The sequence below is a fragment of the Triticum aestivum genome, chromosome 4D, assembly GCF_018294505.1.
Source record: "Triticum aestivum cultivar Chinese Spring chromosome 4D, IWGSC CS RefSeq v2.1, whole genome shotgun sequence".
Lineage (NCBI taxonomy): Eukaryota > Viridiplantae > Streptophyta > Magnoliopsida > Poales > Poaceae > Triticum > Triticum aestivum.
Genome location: NC_057805.1, coordinates 119,455,141 through 119,473,832, shown reverse-complemented (window position 1 = coordinate 119,473,832; position 18,692 = coordinate 119,455,141). Strand labels below are relative to the sequence as shown.

The following is an 18,692-nucleotide window of genomic DNA, read 5'->3' as shown; positions in this document are numbered from 1 at the left end:
GGGCTCCGGACAGCTCCGGCAGAAGCTGTAAAATAGTGCACGCGCAAAAAGGGATTGGGCATGCGCTAAAAGGCACTACCAGAAGCTGTAAATTTAAGACGCCGGGTTGTGCGCGCTTCACAATTTACACCGTGTGTTTTTTAGATGCGCGTTTTTGGGCATCTGTTAAACCGATGTTGAGTCCGGCGCACTACATATGCTACAGTGGCATGCTAAAACTATTTTAGCGCGTGAAACTTTTATGTGTGTATTGGAGATACTCTTACATACGCACCGCACTGATAGGTAGCTCTAATCAATCGGCAGTGCCCACAGACCATTAGGCTGGGTTACCTAATATTTTTGAATAAAATCTGTCAGAAATCTCCGTGATACAATGTGCAGAATACCATCCGGTGTGGCATTAACCCAGACCATAGGCATTTCATTACTCACCCCTTCTTTTGCATTAAGCTTGTTAGTGTAAAAACGCTTTTATATTATGGGACAGAGGGAGTACTATATACTCCCTTCTTCCATGTATATAGGGCCTAATCCGTTTTTTAGGCTAACTTTGATCATATGTTAGAGCAATTATGTATGACATGCAAGTTACACAAAGCACATCATCAAATTCGTACGAGGAAGGAGTTTCTAGTGATATAATTTTCACATTATACATCTTATATATTATTAATCTTATCAATAGTCAACGGCAACCTCAAAAAATGTATTAGGCTCTATATATATGGAAGGAGGGAGTAAGTGGGTAATCAGAAAATGGAAGTGTTTAAATACGTGAGTACTTCTTTTGTATTGAAATAATAGTGTCAAAAAGTCTTATATTTTGATACGGAGGGAGGAGGGAGTATTAAGCTACCAGTCCATCCGAACAAGTATACTAAAAAGCCACACGTCCTGGTGCTAGAGAAGAAACGCCACACAAAACCCCCAGTACCCAGGGCGGCGGCCCGGTCGGTACGAACACGGAACGCCGGCGGCGGCATGACAGCGGCGGCGCCTGCGCCCAACGCCAGCGGAATCAGTAAGACTCTCTCTCCTCTGCTCCCGTGTCCAGTTGCTACAGGTTGCTGGTTCCCCACCCTAGTTCTGAGTTTTGGTGCGCTTCACCGCTTCAGGGCCTGTGAAATGCGACGCCTTCAAGAGCTGGCTGCAGGAGTACGCGCAGAAAGCCGGCCTGCTGGCTCCCGAGTATCACACCCTCAAGGAGGGGCCCTGCCACGAGCCCATCTTCAAGTCCGCGGTCGTGATCGACGGCGCCAAGTACGACTCGCTGCCCGGATTTTTCACCCGGAAGGCCGCAGAACAGTCGGCTGCTGAAGTCGCCCTCATGGAAATTGTCGAGTCCATCCCAACCATTGGGAGAATCCCAGCAGCTGTAAGTTACTGCTCCGTATTTGATTTCACTCGTCCCTTCATTCAGCCAAGAACCGTTAAGAATATGGAATTATTTTTTTCTGAATTTTCAGAATGTGGAATTATTGATGGCCATGACCTGCATTCTTTATCCTCAGTACTTGTGAAGAAGCTGATCACCCCGATTATGTAGTTGAATCATATTCTTATGCTGCTTCCCACATTACTCACTAACTCACACTCTTCCTGAAATATAATGTATGTTATGCCCTGCAAAATTGTTTTTGGCGGTTCTACCTGTAATAATGTGAAAACATAGAAATCTGCTTCGTAGTCCTGGCACAGCTGTTTATACTTTGAACGATATTTAGGGGCTTCCTGAAATTATGGAAGTTAAGCCCTGTAAAATTGTTTTCAGTTATTCTGCCTGTAATAATGTGAAAATATCAGAAATCTTTTTCGTAAGGTGAAGTCTCCGTACAATGCGTTACATGAACACTGATAGCATCTTTGCTCCTTGGTGTTATCAGCTTTTGAGTAATGTCTGCTAATTTGACCATAATGTTGCATGTGGATATGTAAGCTTTTCTCTTCCACTTCGATGTGGCTTTGCCCAAGTATGACATCATTCTACTCTCTATTAGCTTGTATTTATTCAAGCCCCTGGTTCTTTAATTGTAGATGCATACCTCACAGTACATGTTATCGTGGAATATGCTTAGTTCAAGTATTAGGATGACTTCATTAAAATAGCATTCTAATCCACACTTCTTACTACGGTTTTCAGCTAGAAACTGGCCTCTGCAAGAATCTTCTCCAGGAGTATGCTCAGAAGATGAATTACACTCCATCTTATAGCTTGACCAGACAAGCTTCAGGGATAGCTCCTTTTACATGCACCGTAGAGATTGGTGGTATACAATACATTGGTCCTGCAGCCAGGTCAAAGAAAGAGGCAGAGATAAAAGGAGCCCAAACTGCTCTTCTTGCAATACAAGGTATCTCTTATTCTTTTTTTAGATGTACATTTTCGTGAAATTGCATCGATTTCTTCCTCGTGTGTGCTGGGCTGGACACTCATCATGTGCAGGCTCTGTTTGTGCAGGTCAACTAGAGGGTCGCAGAAGTGGTGCCACAAAGCATATTGTAGTTCCTAGCAAAAGGCAAGTTAAGGAGACAACGAAAAAGCTAATTGAAATCCCAAAACCACTTGCGGTGAAGAAAGGCGGTTTCAAGAAGAAATGGAACAAGAGGAAGTTCATGAAAAGGAATCGCCAAGCAGTTGATGTGGAAAAGAATGAAGGAAAAATGGCTGGAGATGTCATTAACTCAGTGTCCCGATGCATCCAACAATCAACACAGGAGCCATCCAGCGACGCTGTAATGCTGAAAGATGATGAGGAAGCTAGACGAGTAGTACAGGAGCCAGGCGGCGACGCTGTAATGCTGCAACCTAGTAAGGAAGCTAGAAGAGCAGAACCAGAGTCAGGCGTTGCAGTGCTGAAACCTGATGAGTTAGATAGAAGAGTAGAACATGTGCAAGGCAGTGACATTGTGATGCTGCCATCTGATCACGAAGCTATAAGAGTAAAACCGGTGCCAGGCAGTGACACTGCAATTCTGCAACGTAATAACAGAGCTAGAAACGTAGAACAGGAGCCGCCCAGAGATTATGGAATGGTGCGATCTAATAAGGAAGCTGGATGCGTAAACCAGGAGCTACTTGGTGAGACTGCAATGCCTCGCAATGTCAGGGAAGCTAGAACCATGATGCGTGATCCACAGCACCGGTGCAGCCTAATGTAGATGCTGCAGATGTGAAGTTGGACCCGCCGAGCAACACTGCAAACAAACCAGGACCTTGAGACATGATCATTTTGTGGATATGGCAGGAATGGCTTGAGATCATATTCATTCAACTCTTCGACCACAGAACGGATTGTAATGTGGTAGGTGGTAGCCTTGGAATGTTTAATGTGTTGATCTTAAATGAAGTGGAACCTGAATATGTATAGGTGGCTGTGCAGCTTGTGTGGAGCGATGCAATTTGCAAATATGTGTAGTGAGGATTGTTAGTCCTGCCAGCTAGTCTTTCCTTTTCTTTTTTGCCTAGGATTTTTAAGAGATTACTAAGAAAAGAAACTGAGGTGTGATGCATGCAAGTCTCTTCGTTTGGATTTGGGGCCGTGCATGCAAAGGGATTGTAGACCTGAGAGGCTAGGATTGGCCACTCGTCTAGGTTGCTCTTTTGCTTATACAGGCAATGATATATTGGCACTTACTGATCACAATTCATCTCTACATTTTCATCAGGTATGCCATACTGCACCTTTTTTTCTGAAACAAGGAAAGATTTGCCATTTTCATTGATTAAGAAGAAGGTTTAGGAGTCTTGGCCATAGGCCGAATTAGAAAGCATTACTCTCGCAGCATACATAAACATACTGCACATTTAGTTTGCAGCATGATGATGCTGATTAAGATCCACCCTAGTTACCAAACTATACACACCTTTCTGACCATTAGTTCGAGACATGGATGGATCATGGATGGAGCCATTAGTAGACCTGAATGCCACCACCACTGCGCTGCTCTCTTCGCCAGTCCCACGGCTTCTCAGGGTTGAGTGAGGCAAAGAGCCCTCGCTGTGCAGCTCTTGCCTCTCTCTCCCACTGCACCATCCATCACAGAGCAAGTCAAACAATCAGCAGGCATAACCATGTAAGGTGAGGGCACCATATCTCTTTCTAATTTTTTTTCTTACTTTAGCAAACTCTGGGCGCTTGTCGTAGGTCGTAAAATGCCATGCGTGACCATTCTTCAGCATTTTCTCCTGAAGGACCCAGACACATACACACACAGTCAATTTCATCAGAACTAAAGCAATTAAATTGGTCGAAGGCATATCTTTAGTGCTTGTTTCACCTGGATGAACACACAATTGCAATAGACATCACCAACGTAGCGATCAAACTGGTCCTGCTCATACACATGAATTGTGGTTCTTTTCCCACCAATGAGCTTCACCAAAGCACTCTTTGATTCCTTCCCATATGTCATCTTAAGCTCTGGTGCATCAATTCCCCTTTTAACTCATGAAAGATCATACACTTCACATAAGTATTTCGATTATTTTATTATGGGACATAATGTGTAATCTTGAGCAACAAATACCTCATTCTGATTCGGTATTTCCTTGCTAGGATCTCTTCATCTGAACAGACTATTATCCTGTTCATAACAAGTATTTGTAAGAAGTTATGCTTTCATGTCATTCCAAAGTAAAACAAGTGAATGCATGTTCACGTAATAGATCAAAGCAAGAGCCAAATAAAACTGACACAAGCCTGTTGTGTTCCAGACTATTGGTACACAAGTGCCAACTGAATGGTCACAGGAAGGTTTTTAAAATATTATGCTATAAATATGTTTCTTCTTATTTTCAGTGACTGCACTAATTTTTTTGTAGTACTAAAATGGGTATCCGTGCTGTTTTACAACAGAAAAAACTTCAAATAATGTAGTAAAACCATTCTAGTACTAGTTTGAATGGACAAAGTGAATTCAGAATGTGTCTTAGTTCAAAGAAAAAAATCTAGTACTTTTAATACTTTTGGAATCCAATATAAGTGAATCCAAATATGGGAAAAAAACATGGTGTGTTCATTTATGAAAAATTACTTTGGAGTATAATATTAAAACAGAAATCTGTAATGGTTCAGTTTTAATACTTGTATCCAGCTTCTTTAATGCTACTTTGAAGTGCATCGGCACTCTTGTAATCCCTACGATTGCGTGCTTCAGTCCTCGCAATCACCATCTCATGTACTTCTATAGGAACATTTCCAGACTCCCTCGGATCGGTTGTGGCAACATAAGCGGTAAAGCCATCGCCATCTCCAATGTTTTGGTTATTAACCTGAGAACAGCAGTGATACAGTGACCTGTGAGAATACTTTTATGCGGACCGGCATAACCAGTCTTTCAATACTTTTATGCTGGTGATGAGCCTATTGCAGAATAAATGATACATCTGACCGGCAAAGTGTTCAAGACAAACTGCACGCCCTCTGGCAGCGAGGATGGACGGTGGTTTGAGGATGCTGCAGGTAGTGATGGGATGGGGAAGTTGTAGAACTCGAGGATACCCTGAGGGAAAAAAAATGTTTCTGGAGGACTGAGTTGAACATATATAGTCACATGTAAAAACCAAATATTAATGCAAACATCAGTGGTTTCCTCGGTTTATGGTTTTGGTTCCTATAAGAAGAAGAAAAAACTAGTAGTAGTATAAAAACGTAAACCTTAACTTTTAACATTTTTTGCAAACTTGCGCTTACAGATTCCACAGTCCAAACATACATCTCCGTATTAGTCAGTGCATTATTCCTATGCTCACCTGAACTATGTAGGATCTAAAAAAAGGAAGAAACAAGTTACCTCCAAATCAGCTCTCTGGATCCAGTTTAGGGCTGATACAACTAGTTGTGCAGCCTCTTCCGGTGTTCTCGGTGGGGTTCTGGCATTCTTATATGCCTCCAACATATTCTGGTACCTGTTCTCGTGCAGATTAAAAGATTGCATTAGTTCTATTCAGTGGAAATCCAAGTTAGTACCAGTATTCTAACTGTTTCTAATAGGTTCTGGTAGTTACTACTACCCTTCTTGCTCTCCTCGACATTTTTTCAATGCCTCCTTATTCTAATTCTTTTTTGTGGCAACTATCACTTATTGACAGTGTTCTCTATGCCATTGCACACCTTATAAGGACAAAGTAAGAACAACTTTATAAAATTATCAGTGAATAAAATGGACAAAATGAAGTTTGCATCTCCCCTTCCACTTATCTAATCATAATTTATCAACAATTCTTCCTTAGTAATCTGAATAATGTCACAAAACTACACCCATATAAAGGGGGAAATAAGTCACTCTCTCCTATCCATATTAATTGCCGCTGATTTCATAAGAAACTTTGGATTTCTCAATGCTGAAAACTGGATAGACCTCACCAAGACACCAATCTGCTTGTAATTTGTTCTGCTTTGTCCATCTCATCATTACAAATCACATGTGTAGATATGCATGGATCACCTTATTCGTAAGAAAAGTCAAAAGGCATTTGGTAGGGTCCTATGAAGCAATTTATTTTCATTCTGAGAACGACCCAGCTTAAAATCCAAGTCAGTGCGTGTCCTTCTGATTTTGTTAACAGCCATAGGCCTTAAATATATACCAGCCTAGAGGAACCAGACAAACTTTGCTATCAATAACTCGATGGACAAGAGGTCTAACAAATGTGTTAATAATTGAGGAAAAATACTATCAAGTGTGAGGGTCTTTTGGAGGTGCTGCCTACCATTTAATCTGTGCTTTCTTGGACGCCGTAACATGCTGCCTGAGTCCTTCAGGAACCTAATAATATGACAAACAAAATAGTCTTCACATATGTCGCATCATAGGAAAACAAGTGGTAGAAATTGGAGCAAAAGAGATGGTTAAACTTGTCGTATGTATTATCAGTTGTGAAGGATCTGCAAGTTTTCGTACAAATGCTAGTTGCCGCAATGTGGCATGCTTAAAATTTTGATATCATTAATGAACATGTTCATCCAAAAGTTGGACACAAAATAAGTTGGTTTGTGAAATTTGTATGAAGTGGGCAAACCACATAGAAAAGGTTGCTATTATGGTTTTAACCTTTGATTTTCTAGGAGTGCAGATGTTTATCTTCATCCCATTTCTATGAAGGAAGAAGCTTCAAATCGTACTAGAAAACTAGACATAAAAGGTGATGTAACCTCTATGATTCTCATCCCAATTTACACATGCACAGAAAAGCACGCCAATGAAAAGAAAAGAAATATATCCTCATCGTTATGAATCTGCATAATCTGTGACCATTGCATGAAGACTTGTAGTAGAGCAAAGTTGAAGCTGAAACACAAAGTACTTCAGTGGCTAGGGAGACTTAATCTGACTTGACAAGGCATTTGCATGAACAGGATGAATACGGAAGAGTGGTGGGTAGGGTTTCAGTTACCATGGACGCGCTCTCAAAGTTGAGGAGGTCGTGCGCCAGGGAGGCGACGCCATGGCCATCAGCTTGCTGCTGCTGCTGTGGGTAGTGGGGCCTGGAGCCTGGATGGTAGTAGGGGTAGTGGTCTTCTTCTTCGTCTCCCTTGAAGCACTTCAGGATGTTCCCCATGGATTCCTCCTCCTCCTCCTCTTTCTTATTCTTCTTCTTCTTCTTCTTCTTCTTCTTCTTCTTCTTCTTCTGGCTCTAGCTCTCTGCTGCTTCTCTTCTCTCTTGTGAACTGTGAAGTGTGATGATGGCAGAGAGAGATTCTAGCCCATGGAGATGGAGCGTAGTGAAGAGTAAAGTAAAGGAAAGAGTGAAGTTTGATGTGATGTGACGGTGGGGTCTGCCCGACCCGCTCGCTGCTGGAAAAGAAAAAACAGAGGCGAGTAGACTAGACTTGCAGCAGGAGACCAGACCTTCGTTCAGAGAGCCAATAAACAAGAACAAAACATTGACTTGGGTTTAGCGGTTGAATGAAACCAGTACCGGTTTCGTTGCTTTTAGATATTCGCCATGCTGAAGAAATGATAAAAATTTCTTTTTGCCAAGTCATAGCCCTAGAATTTGCTAGGTGGTCTATGAATATGGATGTAATTTTTATTATTTCTGATATTTGTTGTACTGTCATGATTGAAGACGAATAAAACAAAAAATTCTCGCAAAAAAAAGGTCATAGCCCTAGAATTTTTAAATATTCCCAAAAAAAAGTTCCATTCCGCTGGATAGACAGAAACTCTACAACCTCCTTTGGTTTATAGGGTATGATTATCATAGGAAACTTGCAAGAAATAAGATTTCATGCATCTCAATTTCTATGAATAGGAATTGGATGAGTCTGAGAGATGTTCTTTGGTTCATATCATAAGAATTTTTCATTGACTCTAGGTTAATGTTTATTTTCCTATGAAATGTGAAGGATATGAAGAATTTCTCTCCATAGGAATATGATTCTATTTCTAAAAACCAAAGGACAGTAAAGGAATTCTTCCTATAGAAATCCTATCCTACAAAATCCCTTCAAACCAAAGTAGGCCTACATGTTTGAGCTCACGTTTTTAGAGGATTTATGGAATCATCAAATTTCGATGTTTTTCGCCATCCGTTTTTTCCGTCGATGCTTCTACACCTTGGACCCAAAACAATGAAGATTTTTTTTCTGGGACGAGAACAATAAACTTGAACTGTGAAGCAAATCCGGATAAGCGGAGCTCAATTTGACAACAAAACAAAAGCAAGAATTGTCTTTTGGGCAAACTTTGGGTAAACAGAGCATGCCAAATCATCAGCCACAATTGTTTTTTAGTTTTGAAAGGCATGGCAGGTTCACTTCCTTTCATGATCCAACTCAGGACCCCCCCTAGAGAAAAAGGTCCTCAAAATAAACGAAGCTTGGCATTAGCATGAATTATTTGCCGCATATCACCTCTTAATCTAATACCCACTCTATAAATTCAAAATTCTGAACTCTAAAAAAATACTCCCTCTGTACAACTTTTACGGTTCAATGATCATTGAACCGTAAAAACATCTTACATTAGTGTACAGAGGGAGTAAAAGAAAAATATAAATCACACGGTAACATGAATGACTGATAAATGATCACTTTTAAGTTAAACATCGGTGTAACATTGAGGTGATTAAATACAGTTTCAAATTATTCCCTATCAAACCATGTTCGCTTCTTCAGGTCCCCCAATTGCTAAGTCAAAGTTTGTGCTTGAGTTCATCATGCTTTCTTGGTCTTGGGCTTAGGGACTGGTGGCGGGAACACGGCCCTGAAGGTCCACGCAGCGAGAATGGCACCGACGAAGGGGCATATCCAGTACACGTACAGCTGCTCCCAGGTGTTGTGCAGATTGTTAACATACGCCCAACCAAAGGCCTGTACATGGTAGTTCGATGGAATCAGTTAACAGGAAACCATGTGAAGAATCAGAAGACAAGGATTTCCATGCTATTCCAAGTGAGCATCAACTTAACTGATCACATCAGATTATATATATTAGTCTATTAGATGAGCAATGGCATATAGCAGCACAAACATAATTTCAGTACTAAAGCATCGTCCACTGTTAAGATCTGACATCTGCCAAGTCTTGGAGGTGCATAAGATAACTTTTCCCTGAGCAACAAATTGAAAGAAGCACACAACTAAGCACAATAGCAAACTTCCCCATGGCATCATAAAGACTTGTTCCTGTTACCAGTAAAATGCAATCCAGTGAACATTAACTACTGAACATTTCTCCTCTACTCCCTCCGTCCCATAATATAAGAGCGTTCAAGGGAGTAACATGGAAATGACGACTTGCTGCAAACGAGTCTCAAGAATATAACTAGTGACGTGTCCAGTGGATGTTCATTCCATGAATGGGGTCAAATTTTTTTTTCATTGATCTTTTAGGTCTACAAACGAGTCTTCAGAATATCACTAGTGATGTATCCAGTGGATGTTCCTTGCATATTTGTCTCATTTACCCCTCCCTAAATTTCCAACACTATATAGCGGTATTATCATTTCCAACCCCCATCCAGTTATTTATGGCTCGGTAATGTACAGATTACTAGATTAGATTACAGTTATCTACAAAGCATCCAAGTTGGTTAACTGGAAGGGCCTAGTGTTTGCATGATCGTGTTCCTAATAAGCAGAATAATCATGCGTTCAGAACTACTCCCTCTGTACTGTAATATTTGTGGCTGGAGCAGCTGAACTTCAGCTACTCCAGCAACAAGTATTACGGTACAGAGGGAGTATATAGGATTTGACATGCCAAAATGGAGACATTTGCATCACTAAACCAGTCAGTAGTCCGTCAATATATTAAAAAAACAATAAATCGGCTGGGGCATTCGAACTGAGCTCAGTTCAGTATCCGGGGTTGCAGTTCCATGGATAAAATTGGCAGTCAAATGAAAGGAAAGAAAAAAGGAGCAACTGAGTGAGCGTAGCATACATTGGCAGGGTTCATGGAGGGGCCGGTGTATGCGGCGCCGGTGAGGACGAGGCTGACGGTGGAGACGGAGAGCATGGCTGTCTTGACGATGGGGTTGCGGGGTCCCTTGACGATGATGCAGAGGACGGCAAAGGTGATGGCGAAGGTGAGCACCCCTTCAGCGACGGCGCCGGTGTGGGGATCCACCTTGAGCGAGGGTCCGCCGAGCATGTGCTTGTACTGCTCCGGCATCAGCTCGGAGATGGCCAGAGCTCCGCCCACGGCTCCGGCGGCCTAGCAAGACAGATTCAGATTCGCGGTGCTGATTGGTCTGATTTAGTTTGGCGAGGGAAGAAGAAGTGTGAAATCAGTGACAGACCTGCGCTGGTAGGCGGAGCGCGATGGAGAAGAGCGAGGGGCTGGTGAGGCCCGCGGCGTAGAAGGCGGCGACGCCGGTGGGGTTGAAGCTGGCGCCGCCGAGGGCGTCGCAGAGGAGGTTGAAGGCGAAGAGGAGGAGGGCGAGGATGGAGACGGTGACGAGGAGGGCGTAGTGGATCCCCTCGTGCAGGCTGAGGTAGGTGGTGACGGCGGCCGTGGAGGCGCCGAGCGTCGAGACGCAGAGCACCCAGAGGAAGGTCACGACGCCGTCCGCCGCCGCCTCCCGCACAGCCGCTCCCATCGCCATCCGAGCGCTCCTTCCGTGCTTGCTTCCCTCACTCCGTCGTCGCTGCTGGCAGTGATTGGTGGTGGGTTGGGTGGATGTATGTATGGGTATGGCTTGGCACACAGCACAAGAGAAAGAGAAAGAGAAAAGAAGAGAAGAAGATTGGAGGGAGGGAGCACGCCCTCCGTCCCTCTCGCCTAACAACCCAACGCCAACAGAACCCCGAAGATACTGCTATGTTATTATCCTATTGAAAACTTGGATGCTTGCGAAATTCAGCAAGAGATCTTGACATATCCATTTAGAATCGTGTACCAGACGCTAGGAAACCGGAGTACTCCTGTTTACTTGCGGCTAATAACTTTGCGGTCACCCATGCGCGGTTGGATTACGATCAACTTTGGATGTCTCTATCCTCAAAAGCAAAAAAAAAAAAAAAAAAATGGATGTCTCTGAAGTTCAAAAGATATTTATACCGTACGTACTTTATTAGAACTAGCAAAGGAGCCCAATAGGCCCGCGTGCTTTATTTCAACATCTTATCAGTCTTGTTGATTACACTTCTTCCCACCCTTGTGATGAACATGCATGGTTATAGATGGGTTCTTTCGTCTTCAATTTGTTTTTGTTGAGGAGTTTACTTTTAATTTGGATCGGCACCGGTACGAAAGGAAGACGGTCGTGTGATACCGATTAACATTGCATCCTAAACAACATTTTAAAAATTATTAACATGTGAAACAACATTGATTCTACACAGTTTTCTAATCAATTTTTATATATAACATGTTAAAATTGGAGTTAGATTTAAATATATGAATATTTTGTAAAGCATTTGAATCTGTCACTAAACAACACTTAAAATAATCTGTAACTCGGATGCAAATGATTTACATATGAAAGTTGTTGAGAAAAATATGAAGAATCTGAATATGCCCCACATACCTGTTAGACCCCTCTAACATAATGAACCTGGGAGAACATTTCTAGATGTTCTTCAAATGTTCTTCCTCTTCTTTTAAAAATGTTTAGTGATGCATTAGAGCATATCATCAACACGCATTGCCATGACATGCAAATGTGTTGCATTTGTATGCCCGTTATTTATCTGCCCCCCTCCTCTATTCTTTCAGTAAACTCCAAGATTGCCGCTGCCCTCGAGTACGACTACGTCGATGACGACCCATCCTTCTCAGCAGAGCTTCCAAGCAAGCAAACGCCCCCCTTGATCATTCTGATATCGCCTATTCTTTCTCTCTACTTCTTGCATTAGAGAGTCGGAGTTCAGTTGGTGTCTTATCGGTATATCCTATTATGTTGCATAGCCTATTTTTGATAAACTGTTGTTCATACTTTACTAGTCATCCTATATGCTTACTACAGATATGCTAGAGTCTCATAAGTGGCCCTACACTCTTGTCCATTTGCCATGCTATACTATCGTTTTGTGATCCCTTCGGGCAATGACCACAGATATAAGTCGGGTTGGCTCGGAGAGCACCCGCGAGTGATTCATTCTGGTGGCTGACTGTTAGCAGTATCACCCAGGATGTGGTGGTAGCTCAGGATCTGTCCCGACAGCCAACACGAAACATTCACGGTGGCGGAACGACAGGGCACGCAGAGACCACCTAGGAGAGAGGTGAGCCTAGACCCTGTTCGGTGTCCATGGTTATTTCGTAATAATACGCTTAACGAGATTTGGGTATTTAATCTGAGACTGCCACTGGCATATACTCACTATCCGCTGCGTGGGATAACGGTTTATGGGGCCCTCGACGTCGTATGTTCCTCCCAAAAGCTTTGCCAGATGTTGTAGTGGAGCGGGTTGGTTGTTGGGGTGGTCAGTTATGCATGTTGTGTATACAAAGGTGGGCTTGGCCCTGACCAGTCGCGCAACATGCAGGAGTGCTTAGGGCGATTGGCCCATGACCCCTTCGCGCTTAGGGTGTAGACCGGCGTGTTGACCTCTCTGGAGAGTCTAGGTAGGACTACAGTGTGTCGATCATCCGAGGTCGGGCATTACCCAGAAAAGTGTGTCCGGCCAGAGGTAATCGAGCGTACCGGGAAATGTGGTGCACCCCTGCAGGGAAATTAAACTATTCGAATAGTCGTGTCCATGGAAACAGGATGACTTGGAGTTGTATCCTGACCTCTTACAACTAAAACCGGATACTTGATACAAAACACACCCAGATAACAGGCAGAGATACCCGGTGATCGCTTTCTCTCAGGGAGGCGAGGAGAGGATCTCCGGGCAGGATATTGTTGTATGTATGTACAAGATGATACCAAATACACTCCTCTCTTCTACTGCTGCAAGATGATGGTAGTCTTCGATAGGTTGAGCTTCTCACCCTTATCCTGGTATTTCTGCAGTTTAGTCCACAGATATTACCCTACTCATTTGATACCGATGTATATCTAGTATATATCTGATGTAAGTCCTGCGAGTACTTTGGATGAGTACTCACCGTTGCTTTGCTACTCTTTTCATTTGACCTGGTTGCTGCAACAGCTGGTAGCACCGCGGATGCAGATTACCCCGACGGTGCTTACTACGTGGAGACCGGTGACTAGGAGTACACTACAAAAAATACACTTCCATGATGATACGTGTTTGTCACAGTAGGTCACGTTTTCTGTCATGCATGTACATCCATGGCGATTTTATGACAGAATCAAGATAGTCATACATGTGCTGTGTAGAAGTGTTCCATGACATTACCAAAATTATCACCACGGAAGTGTCCACTTCCATGACGATAAATGGCGCGTCATGGAAGTGCTTTCGTCAAGGGTAACCGACAAGTGGCATCCACCGTAATGGGTCGTCGTTAAGCTATCGGGTTCCGGTTTGGATCCGATAACCCGTTAACAGCCCAGACCAATGGCGATTTTCCACGTGTAAGAGTCTCATTCGCCGACGATCCACGTGTCAGCTCAGTGTTTGGACAGATGTCGACCATCCATCGGACAAGAATCGCCAATGAAACATTGACACGTGGGACGGCCCAATGGAGGCCCATATAGGTTTAAAAGCCGTCCCAGGAACAGGCCCACAAGATTTCGTCAGATCTAATGGGCCGGCCCGTTAACAACCTAACATTTTCTGGACCAAATTATGGCCCACATCAGATACGGGCCGTTAAAGGAGTGCAATATTCTGGGCCAGTTTACGGCCCATATCAGATCCGCCCGTTAACAGCCTGCAATAGTTTGGGCCAAATTACGGTCCATACCTGATCCCGCCCGTTAACTGACTTTCATATCTCGGGCCAAATTACGGCCCATAACAGATACGGCCCTTTAACAGCTACTATGCCATCGGGCCCATTGATGGCCTGATTTGCTCTTTGGCCTCTTAATGGCCCGTTTAACATTTCGACCCGATATTAGTTTCGGCCTGTCAACGGCCCTGTCTACATATGGGCCTCTTTGGCCCGGTTTCACTTTCGGCCAATAAAGACCCGAGTTGCACCTGGGCCTAATTCTAGTCCGTAGTTACTTTCTGCCTCTTAACGGCCTGTAGTCTTCGTGGATACATTCTAGCCCAAACTGCTTATCAGCCCGTTAAAGGCCCTTGAGAGTGTTGGGCCTAATTTTGGCCCGTTATACATCTGGCCTGCTTCCAACCTATCATGTAATTGGGTCAACCAAGGCCCAAAAACATTTCAGCCTTCAACCCAACAACCCGGCATCCTCTACAAAGGGACCATAAGCCGGGGCTTTATACCTCTCAAGATTTCTTGATTGGCTCTTTCAGCTTGACCATTGGACTGGGGGTGGGCCACAGACGAAACATCAAGACGAATATGTTCACGTTGACAAAATTCTTTCATAGCACCTTTAGACAGATTAGTGCCATTATTAGTTATGATGCTGTGAGGGTAACCAAAATGGAAAATCACCTTTTTGATGAATTGAACCACTGTTGCCGCGTCACACTTGCTGACCGACTCTGCCTGAACCCACTTTGTAAACTTGTCAACCGCCACCAAGAGGTGATTCTTTTTGTCCTTGGATCTTTTAAAAGGTCCAACCATATCCAGCCCCCAAACTGCAAACGGCCAAGTAATTGGAATCATCCTCAATTCTTGAGCCGGCACATGAGCTCGTCTTGAAAATTTCTGACAACCATCACACTTGCTGACCAAATCCTCTGCATCAGCCTGACCCGTCAGCCAATAAAACCCATGACGAAAAGCCTTAGCCACGAGAGACTTAGAGCCGGCATGATGGCCACAATCTCCTTCATGAATCTCTCGTAGAATCTCACGACCCTCCTCGGGAGAAACACAACGCTGAAATGCCCCTGTAACCCTGCATCGGCGCAACTCGCCATTGACAGTAGTCATTGACTTAGACCGCCGGTTATCTGCCTGGCCAAAGTTTCATCCTCAGGCAACTCACCCCGGGTCATATAAGCCAAATATGGAACTGTCCAATTAGGAATAGCATGAAGAGCCGCCACCAACTGCGCCTTCGGGTCAGGAACAACAAGATCTTCTTCCGTAGGCAATTTAACCGAAGGGTTATGCAAAATATCAAGGAAAACATTGGGTGGTACCGGCTTATGCTGGGACCCTAGCCGGCTTAAAGAGTCAGCCGCCTCATTTTTCATGCGATCAACATGTTCCACTTGAGAGCCCTTGAAATGACCAGCAATAGCATCAATGTGACGCCCCCGAGGGAGTCCTGGACTAAGGGGTCCTCGGGCGTCTGGCCTGTTATTCATTGGGCCGGACTGATGGGCTGTGAAGATATGAAGCCCGAAGACTCTACCCGTATCCGGTTTGGACTTTCTTTGGCGTGGAAGGCAAGCTAGGCGACCAGCTGTGAAGATTCCTTCTTATGTAACCGACCCCATGTAACCCTAGATCTCTCCGGTGTCTATATAAACCGGAGAGCATAGTCCGGATAAGGGACATTCATTACCATATTCACATAGGCTAGGCTTCTAGGGTTTAGCCATTACGATCTCGTGGTAGATCAACTCTTGTAACACTCATATTCATCAAGATCAGTCAAGCAGGAAGTAGGGTATTACCTCCATAGAGAGGGCCCGAACCTGGGTAAACATCGTGTCCCCCGTCTCCTGTTACCATCAATCCTAGACGCACAGTTCGGGACCCCCTACCCGAGATCTGCCGGTTTTGACACCGACATTGGTGCTTTCATTGAGAGTTCCACTGTGCCGTCGACAAAAGGCTTGATGGCCCCTTCAATCGTCGATGATGACGTTGTCCAGGGAGAAACCTTTCTCCCCGGACAGATCTTCGTGTTCGGCGGCTTCGTACTGCAGGCCAACTCGCTTGGCCATCTGGAGCAGATCGACAGCTACGCCCCTGGCCATCAGGTCAGATTTGGAAGCTTGAACTACGTTGTGGACATCCGTGGAGACTTGATCTTCGACGGATTCGAGACCGCGGCAATCGCTCCCCGCCGCCCCGATGGACATGGCTTAAACCTGTCATCGGGCCGCATCCAGGAGATAGCTCCTGCAGCAACTCTGGCCTTAGATCCGGAGCAGATCAAGTCGTCCTAGGATGGGAAGCTCAACCCCATCATGGGGGCTACCGATTCTGCGGCGTTGGAGCCGCACACAGATTCTACTTCATATGATATCCACATCAGCGGAACCCCTGACTCGTCCCCGGCGACAAGTTCCGAACCCTGCGAGTCCGCAGATACCCTCGATCGGTTATCGATCTTCAAGTTCAGCGCCGCAGACGTCTTCCAACACTCGCCCATGGGTGATGTACTAAACTCACTAAAAAACGTATCTTTGGCGAGCGTCTCGCCACCGAACTATGTTCGGTTCGAACTTGCGGCCGATGATGGAGAATTTTGCTTCCCACCCGCCACCCACTTCATAGCCACTGTCGAAAACCCAACCAACACGCTTGACCGCGGCCCCGAAGACATCGACGGTATGTACGACGATGAGGGGCAAGGCCAGAACTCAATACCCGCTAGACGCGGGATGGCCACTTCATGGTACGACGTGTGTATGATAGACACACCCAACGACGCTTTCGACGATGACAAGAAGGACCCAGTTGAGAATAAACCTCCTGGTACACAGTCCGAACACCGGCGCGCCCTGCGCCACTCTAAGTCACGACGCTCAAGAGAAAATAATACTAGCACCGGAGAAGATAACACTCCGGACGATGAAGACCTTGTTGAGGTAGGATCCGAACAGGAGGAACAGGAAGGCGGGCAAGACAGCCCTGATGAACAAGCCACATATGGAGACTCAGAGGATAGCAATTATCTCCCAAGAGGAGATCCTCGGCAATGAGGATTTTATCATGCCTAAAGAACCTCTCGAGCAGGAGCGCTTTAAACGCTGGCTCATAGCCACTACAAGGAGCCTAAGAAAAAAGTAGTTGCAGCTTCAAGCGAGCCAAGATTTGCTTAATGATAGATGGACCGAGGTCTTGGCCGCCGAAGAATACAGCCTTAGCGGCCCAGACAAGAGCCACCCCAAGAGTAGGTGGCTCCCTCAATACGATGGCAGGGCGTCAGAGCCCACACCACCATCAAATAATGCTGTAGGCCGACCACAGTTCGGTCCGGATAAAGCAGAGCACCATACCAACCCATCTGGCCGTCAAAACAAGAACAAAACAGCTCTGGGGAACACTCGCAACATCCAACAGGTCCTGGAGGGACACACAAAGTCAATACATAGATCGCGGGGACATGCCCCGACCTGTGGTGATGGTCACCTATTCGGACACAACAGAGCCGACCACGCCCGGTCCGAACTCCGTAAACGGAGTCCGCCGGAGGTGCTTCATAGTGTGGCTCAACATAGAGGAGCCGCACACCCTCTCTGCTTCACTGACGAGGTAATGGAGCATGAATTACCGGACCGGTTTAAACCCATCAACATCGAATCATACGATGGAACAACAGATCCCGCGGTATGGATTGAGGATTACCTCCTCCATATCCACATGGCTCGCGGAGATGACCTTCATGCCATCAAATACATACCTCTCAAGCTTAAAGGGCCAGCTCGGTACTGGCTAAACAGTTTGCCAGAAAATTCTATTGGCAACTGGGAAGATTTGGAAGACGCCTTTCGAGACAACTTCCAAGGAACATATGTCCGGTCACTAGATGCCGATGACTTAAGTCATATTGTCCAGTAGCCCGGCGAGTCAGCCATGGAGCTCTGGACTAGGTTCTTAGTCAAAAAGAACCAAATTGTCGACTGTCGGGACGCAGAAGCCCTCGCGGCCTTCAAACATAGCGTCCGGGATGAATGACTAGCACGTCACCTTGGCCAGGAAGGACCCAAATCCATGACAGCCCTTACCGCTCTAATGACTCGCTTTTGCGCGGGAGAAGACAACTGGCTCGCTCGTAAAAGCAACAACGCCAGCGACCCGGGTACTTCTGAAATTCGAGACGGCAACGGTAAGCCACGACGAACCGAACACAACAGTCGCAATAATACTGAAAGATTACGCGACACGGCGGTCAACGCCGGATTTCACAATCCGAAACCCGGTCAACGGAAGAAGCCACTAAAGGCAAACCAGGATGGATCATCCACCCTTGACAGAATACTGGACCGACCTTGTCAGATTCACGGTCATCCTGATAAGCCAGCTAACCATACCAACAGAAACTGTTG

At 45.0% G+C, this 18,692-nt stretch overlaps 3 protein-coding genes across 5 annotated transcripts; 1 reads left to right on the top strand and 2 right to left on the bottom strand.

Moving 5' to 3' along the window:
* The first annotated feature begins 783 nt into the window (after positions 1-783).
* Positions 784-3,489, top strand: LOC123096700 (double-stranded RNA-binding protein 8). 2 transcript variants are annotated; one of them, XM_044518455.1, is made up of 4 exons: positions 784-1,024; positions 1,119-1,378; positions 2,144-2,354; positions 2,462-3,489. In XM_044518455.1, exons 1-4 carry the CDS (start codon positions 985-987, stop codon positions 3,160-3,162), a joined length of 1,212 nt encoding a protein of 403 aa, XP_044374390.1. In that variant the 5' UTR covers positions 784-984; the 3' UTR covers positions 3,163-3,489. The 2 variants fall into 2 exon arrangements, with proteins under 2 accessions (XP_044374390.1, XP_044374389.1); XM_044518454.1 differs by having other exon boundaries at positions 2,447-3,489.
* A 207-nt stretch (positions 3,490-3,696) lies between these two features.
* On the bottom strand, positions 3,697-7,793 carry LOC123096701 (probable staphylococcal-like nuclease CAN2). 2 transcript variants are annotated; one of them, XM_044518456.1, is made up of 9 exons: positions 7,400-7,784; positions 6,716-6,771; positions 5,797-5,911; positions 5,395-5,505; positions 5,088-5,275; positions 4,531-4,587; positions 4,282-4,441; positions 4,121-4,189; positions 3,697-4,028 (listed from the first exon to the last, which is right to left on the bottom strand). In XM_044518456.1, the coding sequence occupies exons 1-9, from the start codon at positions 7,562-7,564 to the stop codon at positions 3,915-3,917; spliced, it is 1,035 nt and encodes a 344-aa protein (XP_044374391.1). In that variant the 5' UTR covers positions 7,565-7,784; the 3' UTR covers positions 3,697-3,914. The 2 variants fall into 2 exon arrangements, with proteins under 2 accessions (XP_044374391.1, XP_044374392.1); XM_044518457.1 differs by lacking the exon at positions 5,395-5,505 and having other exon boundaries at positions 7,400-7,793.
* A 1,221-nt stretch (positions 7,794-9,014) lies between these two features.
* LOC123096699 (aquaporin SIP1-1) lies at positions 9,015-11,255 on the bottom strand. The gene is made up of 3 exons (XM_044518451.1): positions 10,754-11,255; positions 10,396-10,668; positions 9,015-9,320 (listed from the first exon to the last, which is right to left on the bottom strand). The coding sequence occupies exons 1-3, from the start codon at positions 11,057-11,059 to the stop codon at positions 9,165-9,167; spliced, it is 735 nt and encodes a 244-aa protein (XP_044374386.1). The 5' UTR covers positions 11,060-11,255; the 3' UTR covers positions 9,015-9,164.
* Between the last annotated feature and the right edge of the window lie 7,437 nt (positions 11,256-18,692).

Excerpts from the sequence above, each read along its gene's own strand:
- LOC123096700 (XM_044518454.1), top strand. The coding sequence starts at position 985 with ATGACAGCGGCGGCGCCTGCGCCCAACGCCAGCGGAATCA. Across the intron at positions 1,379-2,143 it reads TTGGGAGAATCCCAGCAGCT|CTAGAAACTGGCCTCTGCAA; the intron begins GTAAGTTACTGC and ends TACGGTTTTCAG. Across the intron at positions 2,355-2,446 it reads TGCTCTTCTTGCAATACAAG|GCTCTGTTTGTGCAGGTCAA; the intron begins GTATCTCTTATT and ends CATCATGTGCAG.
- LOC123096701 (XM_044518456.1), bottom strand. The coding sequence starts at position 7,564 with ATGGGGAACATCCTGAAGTGCTTCAAGGGAGACGAAGAAGAAGACCAC. Across the intron at positions 4,588-5,087 it reads ATTAAAGAAGCTGGATACAA|GATAATAGTCTGTTCAGATG; the intron begins GTATTAAAACTG and ends TGTTATGAACAG. Across the intron at positions 4,442-4,530 it reads AAATACCGAATCAGAATGAG|GGGAATTGATGCACCAGAGC; the intron begins GTATTTGTTGCT and ends ATGAGTTAAAAG.
- LOC123096699 (XM_044518451.1), bottom strand. The coding sequence starts at position 11,059 with ATGGCGATGGGAGCGGCTGTGCGGGAGGCGGCGGCGGACGGCGTCGTG. Across the intron at positions 10,669-10,753 it reads CGCTCCGCCTACCAGCGCAG|GCCGCCGGAGCCGTGGGCGG; the intron begins GTCTGTCACTGA and ends CTGTCTTGCTAG. Across the intron at positions 9,321-10,395 it reads CCTCCATGAACCCTGCCAAT|GCCTTTGGTTGGGCGTATGT; the intron begins GTATGCTACGCT and ends TACCATGTACAG.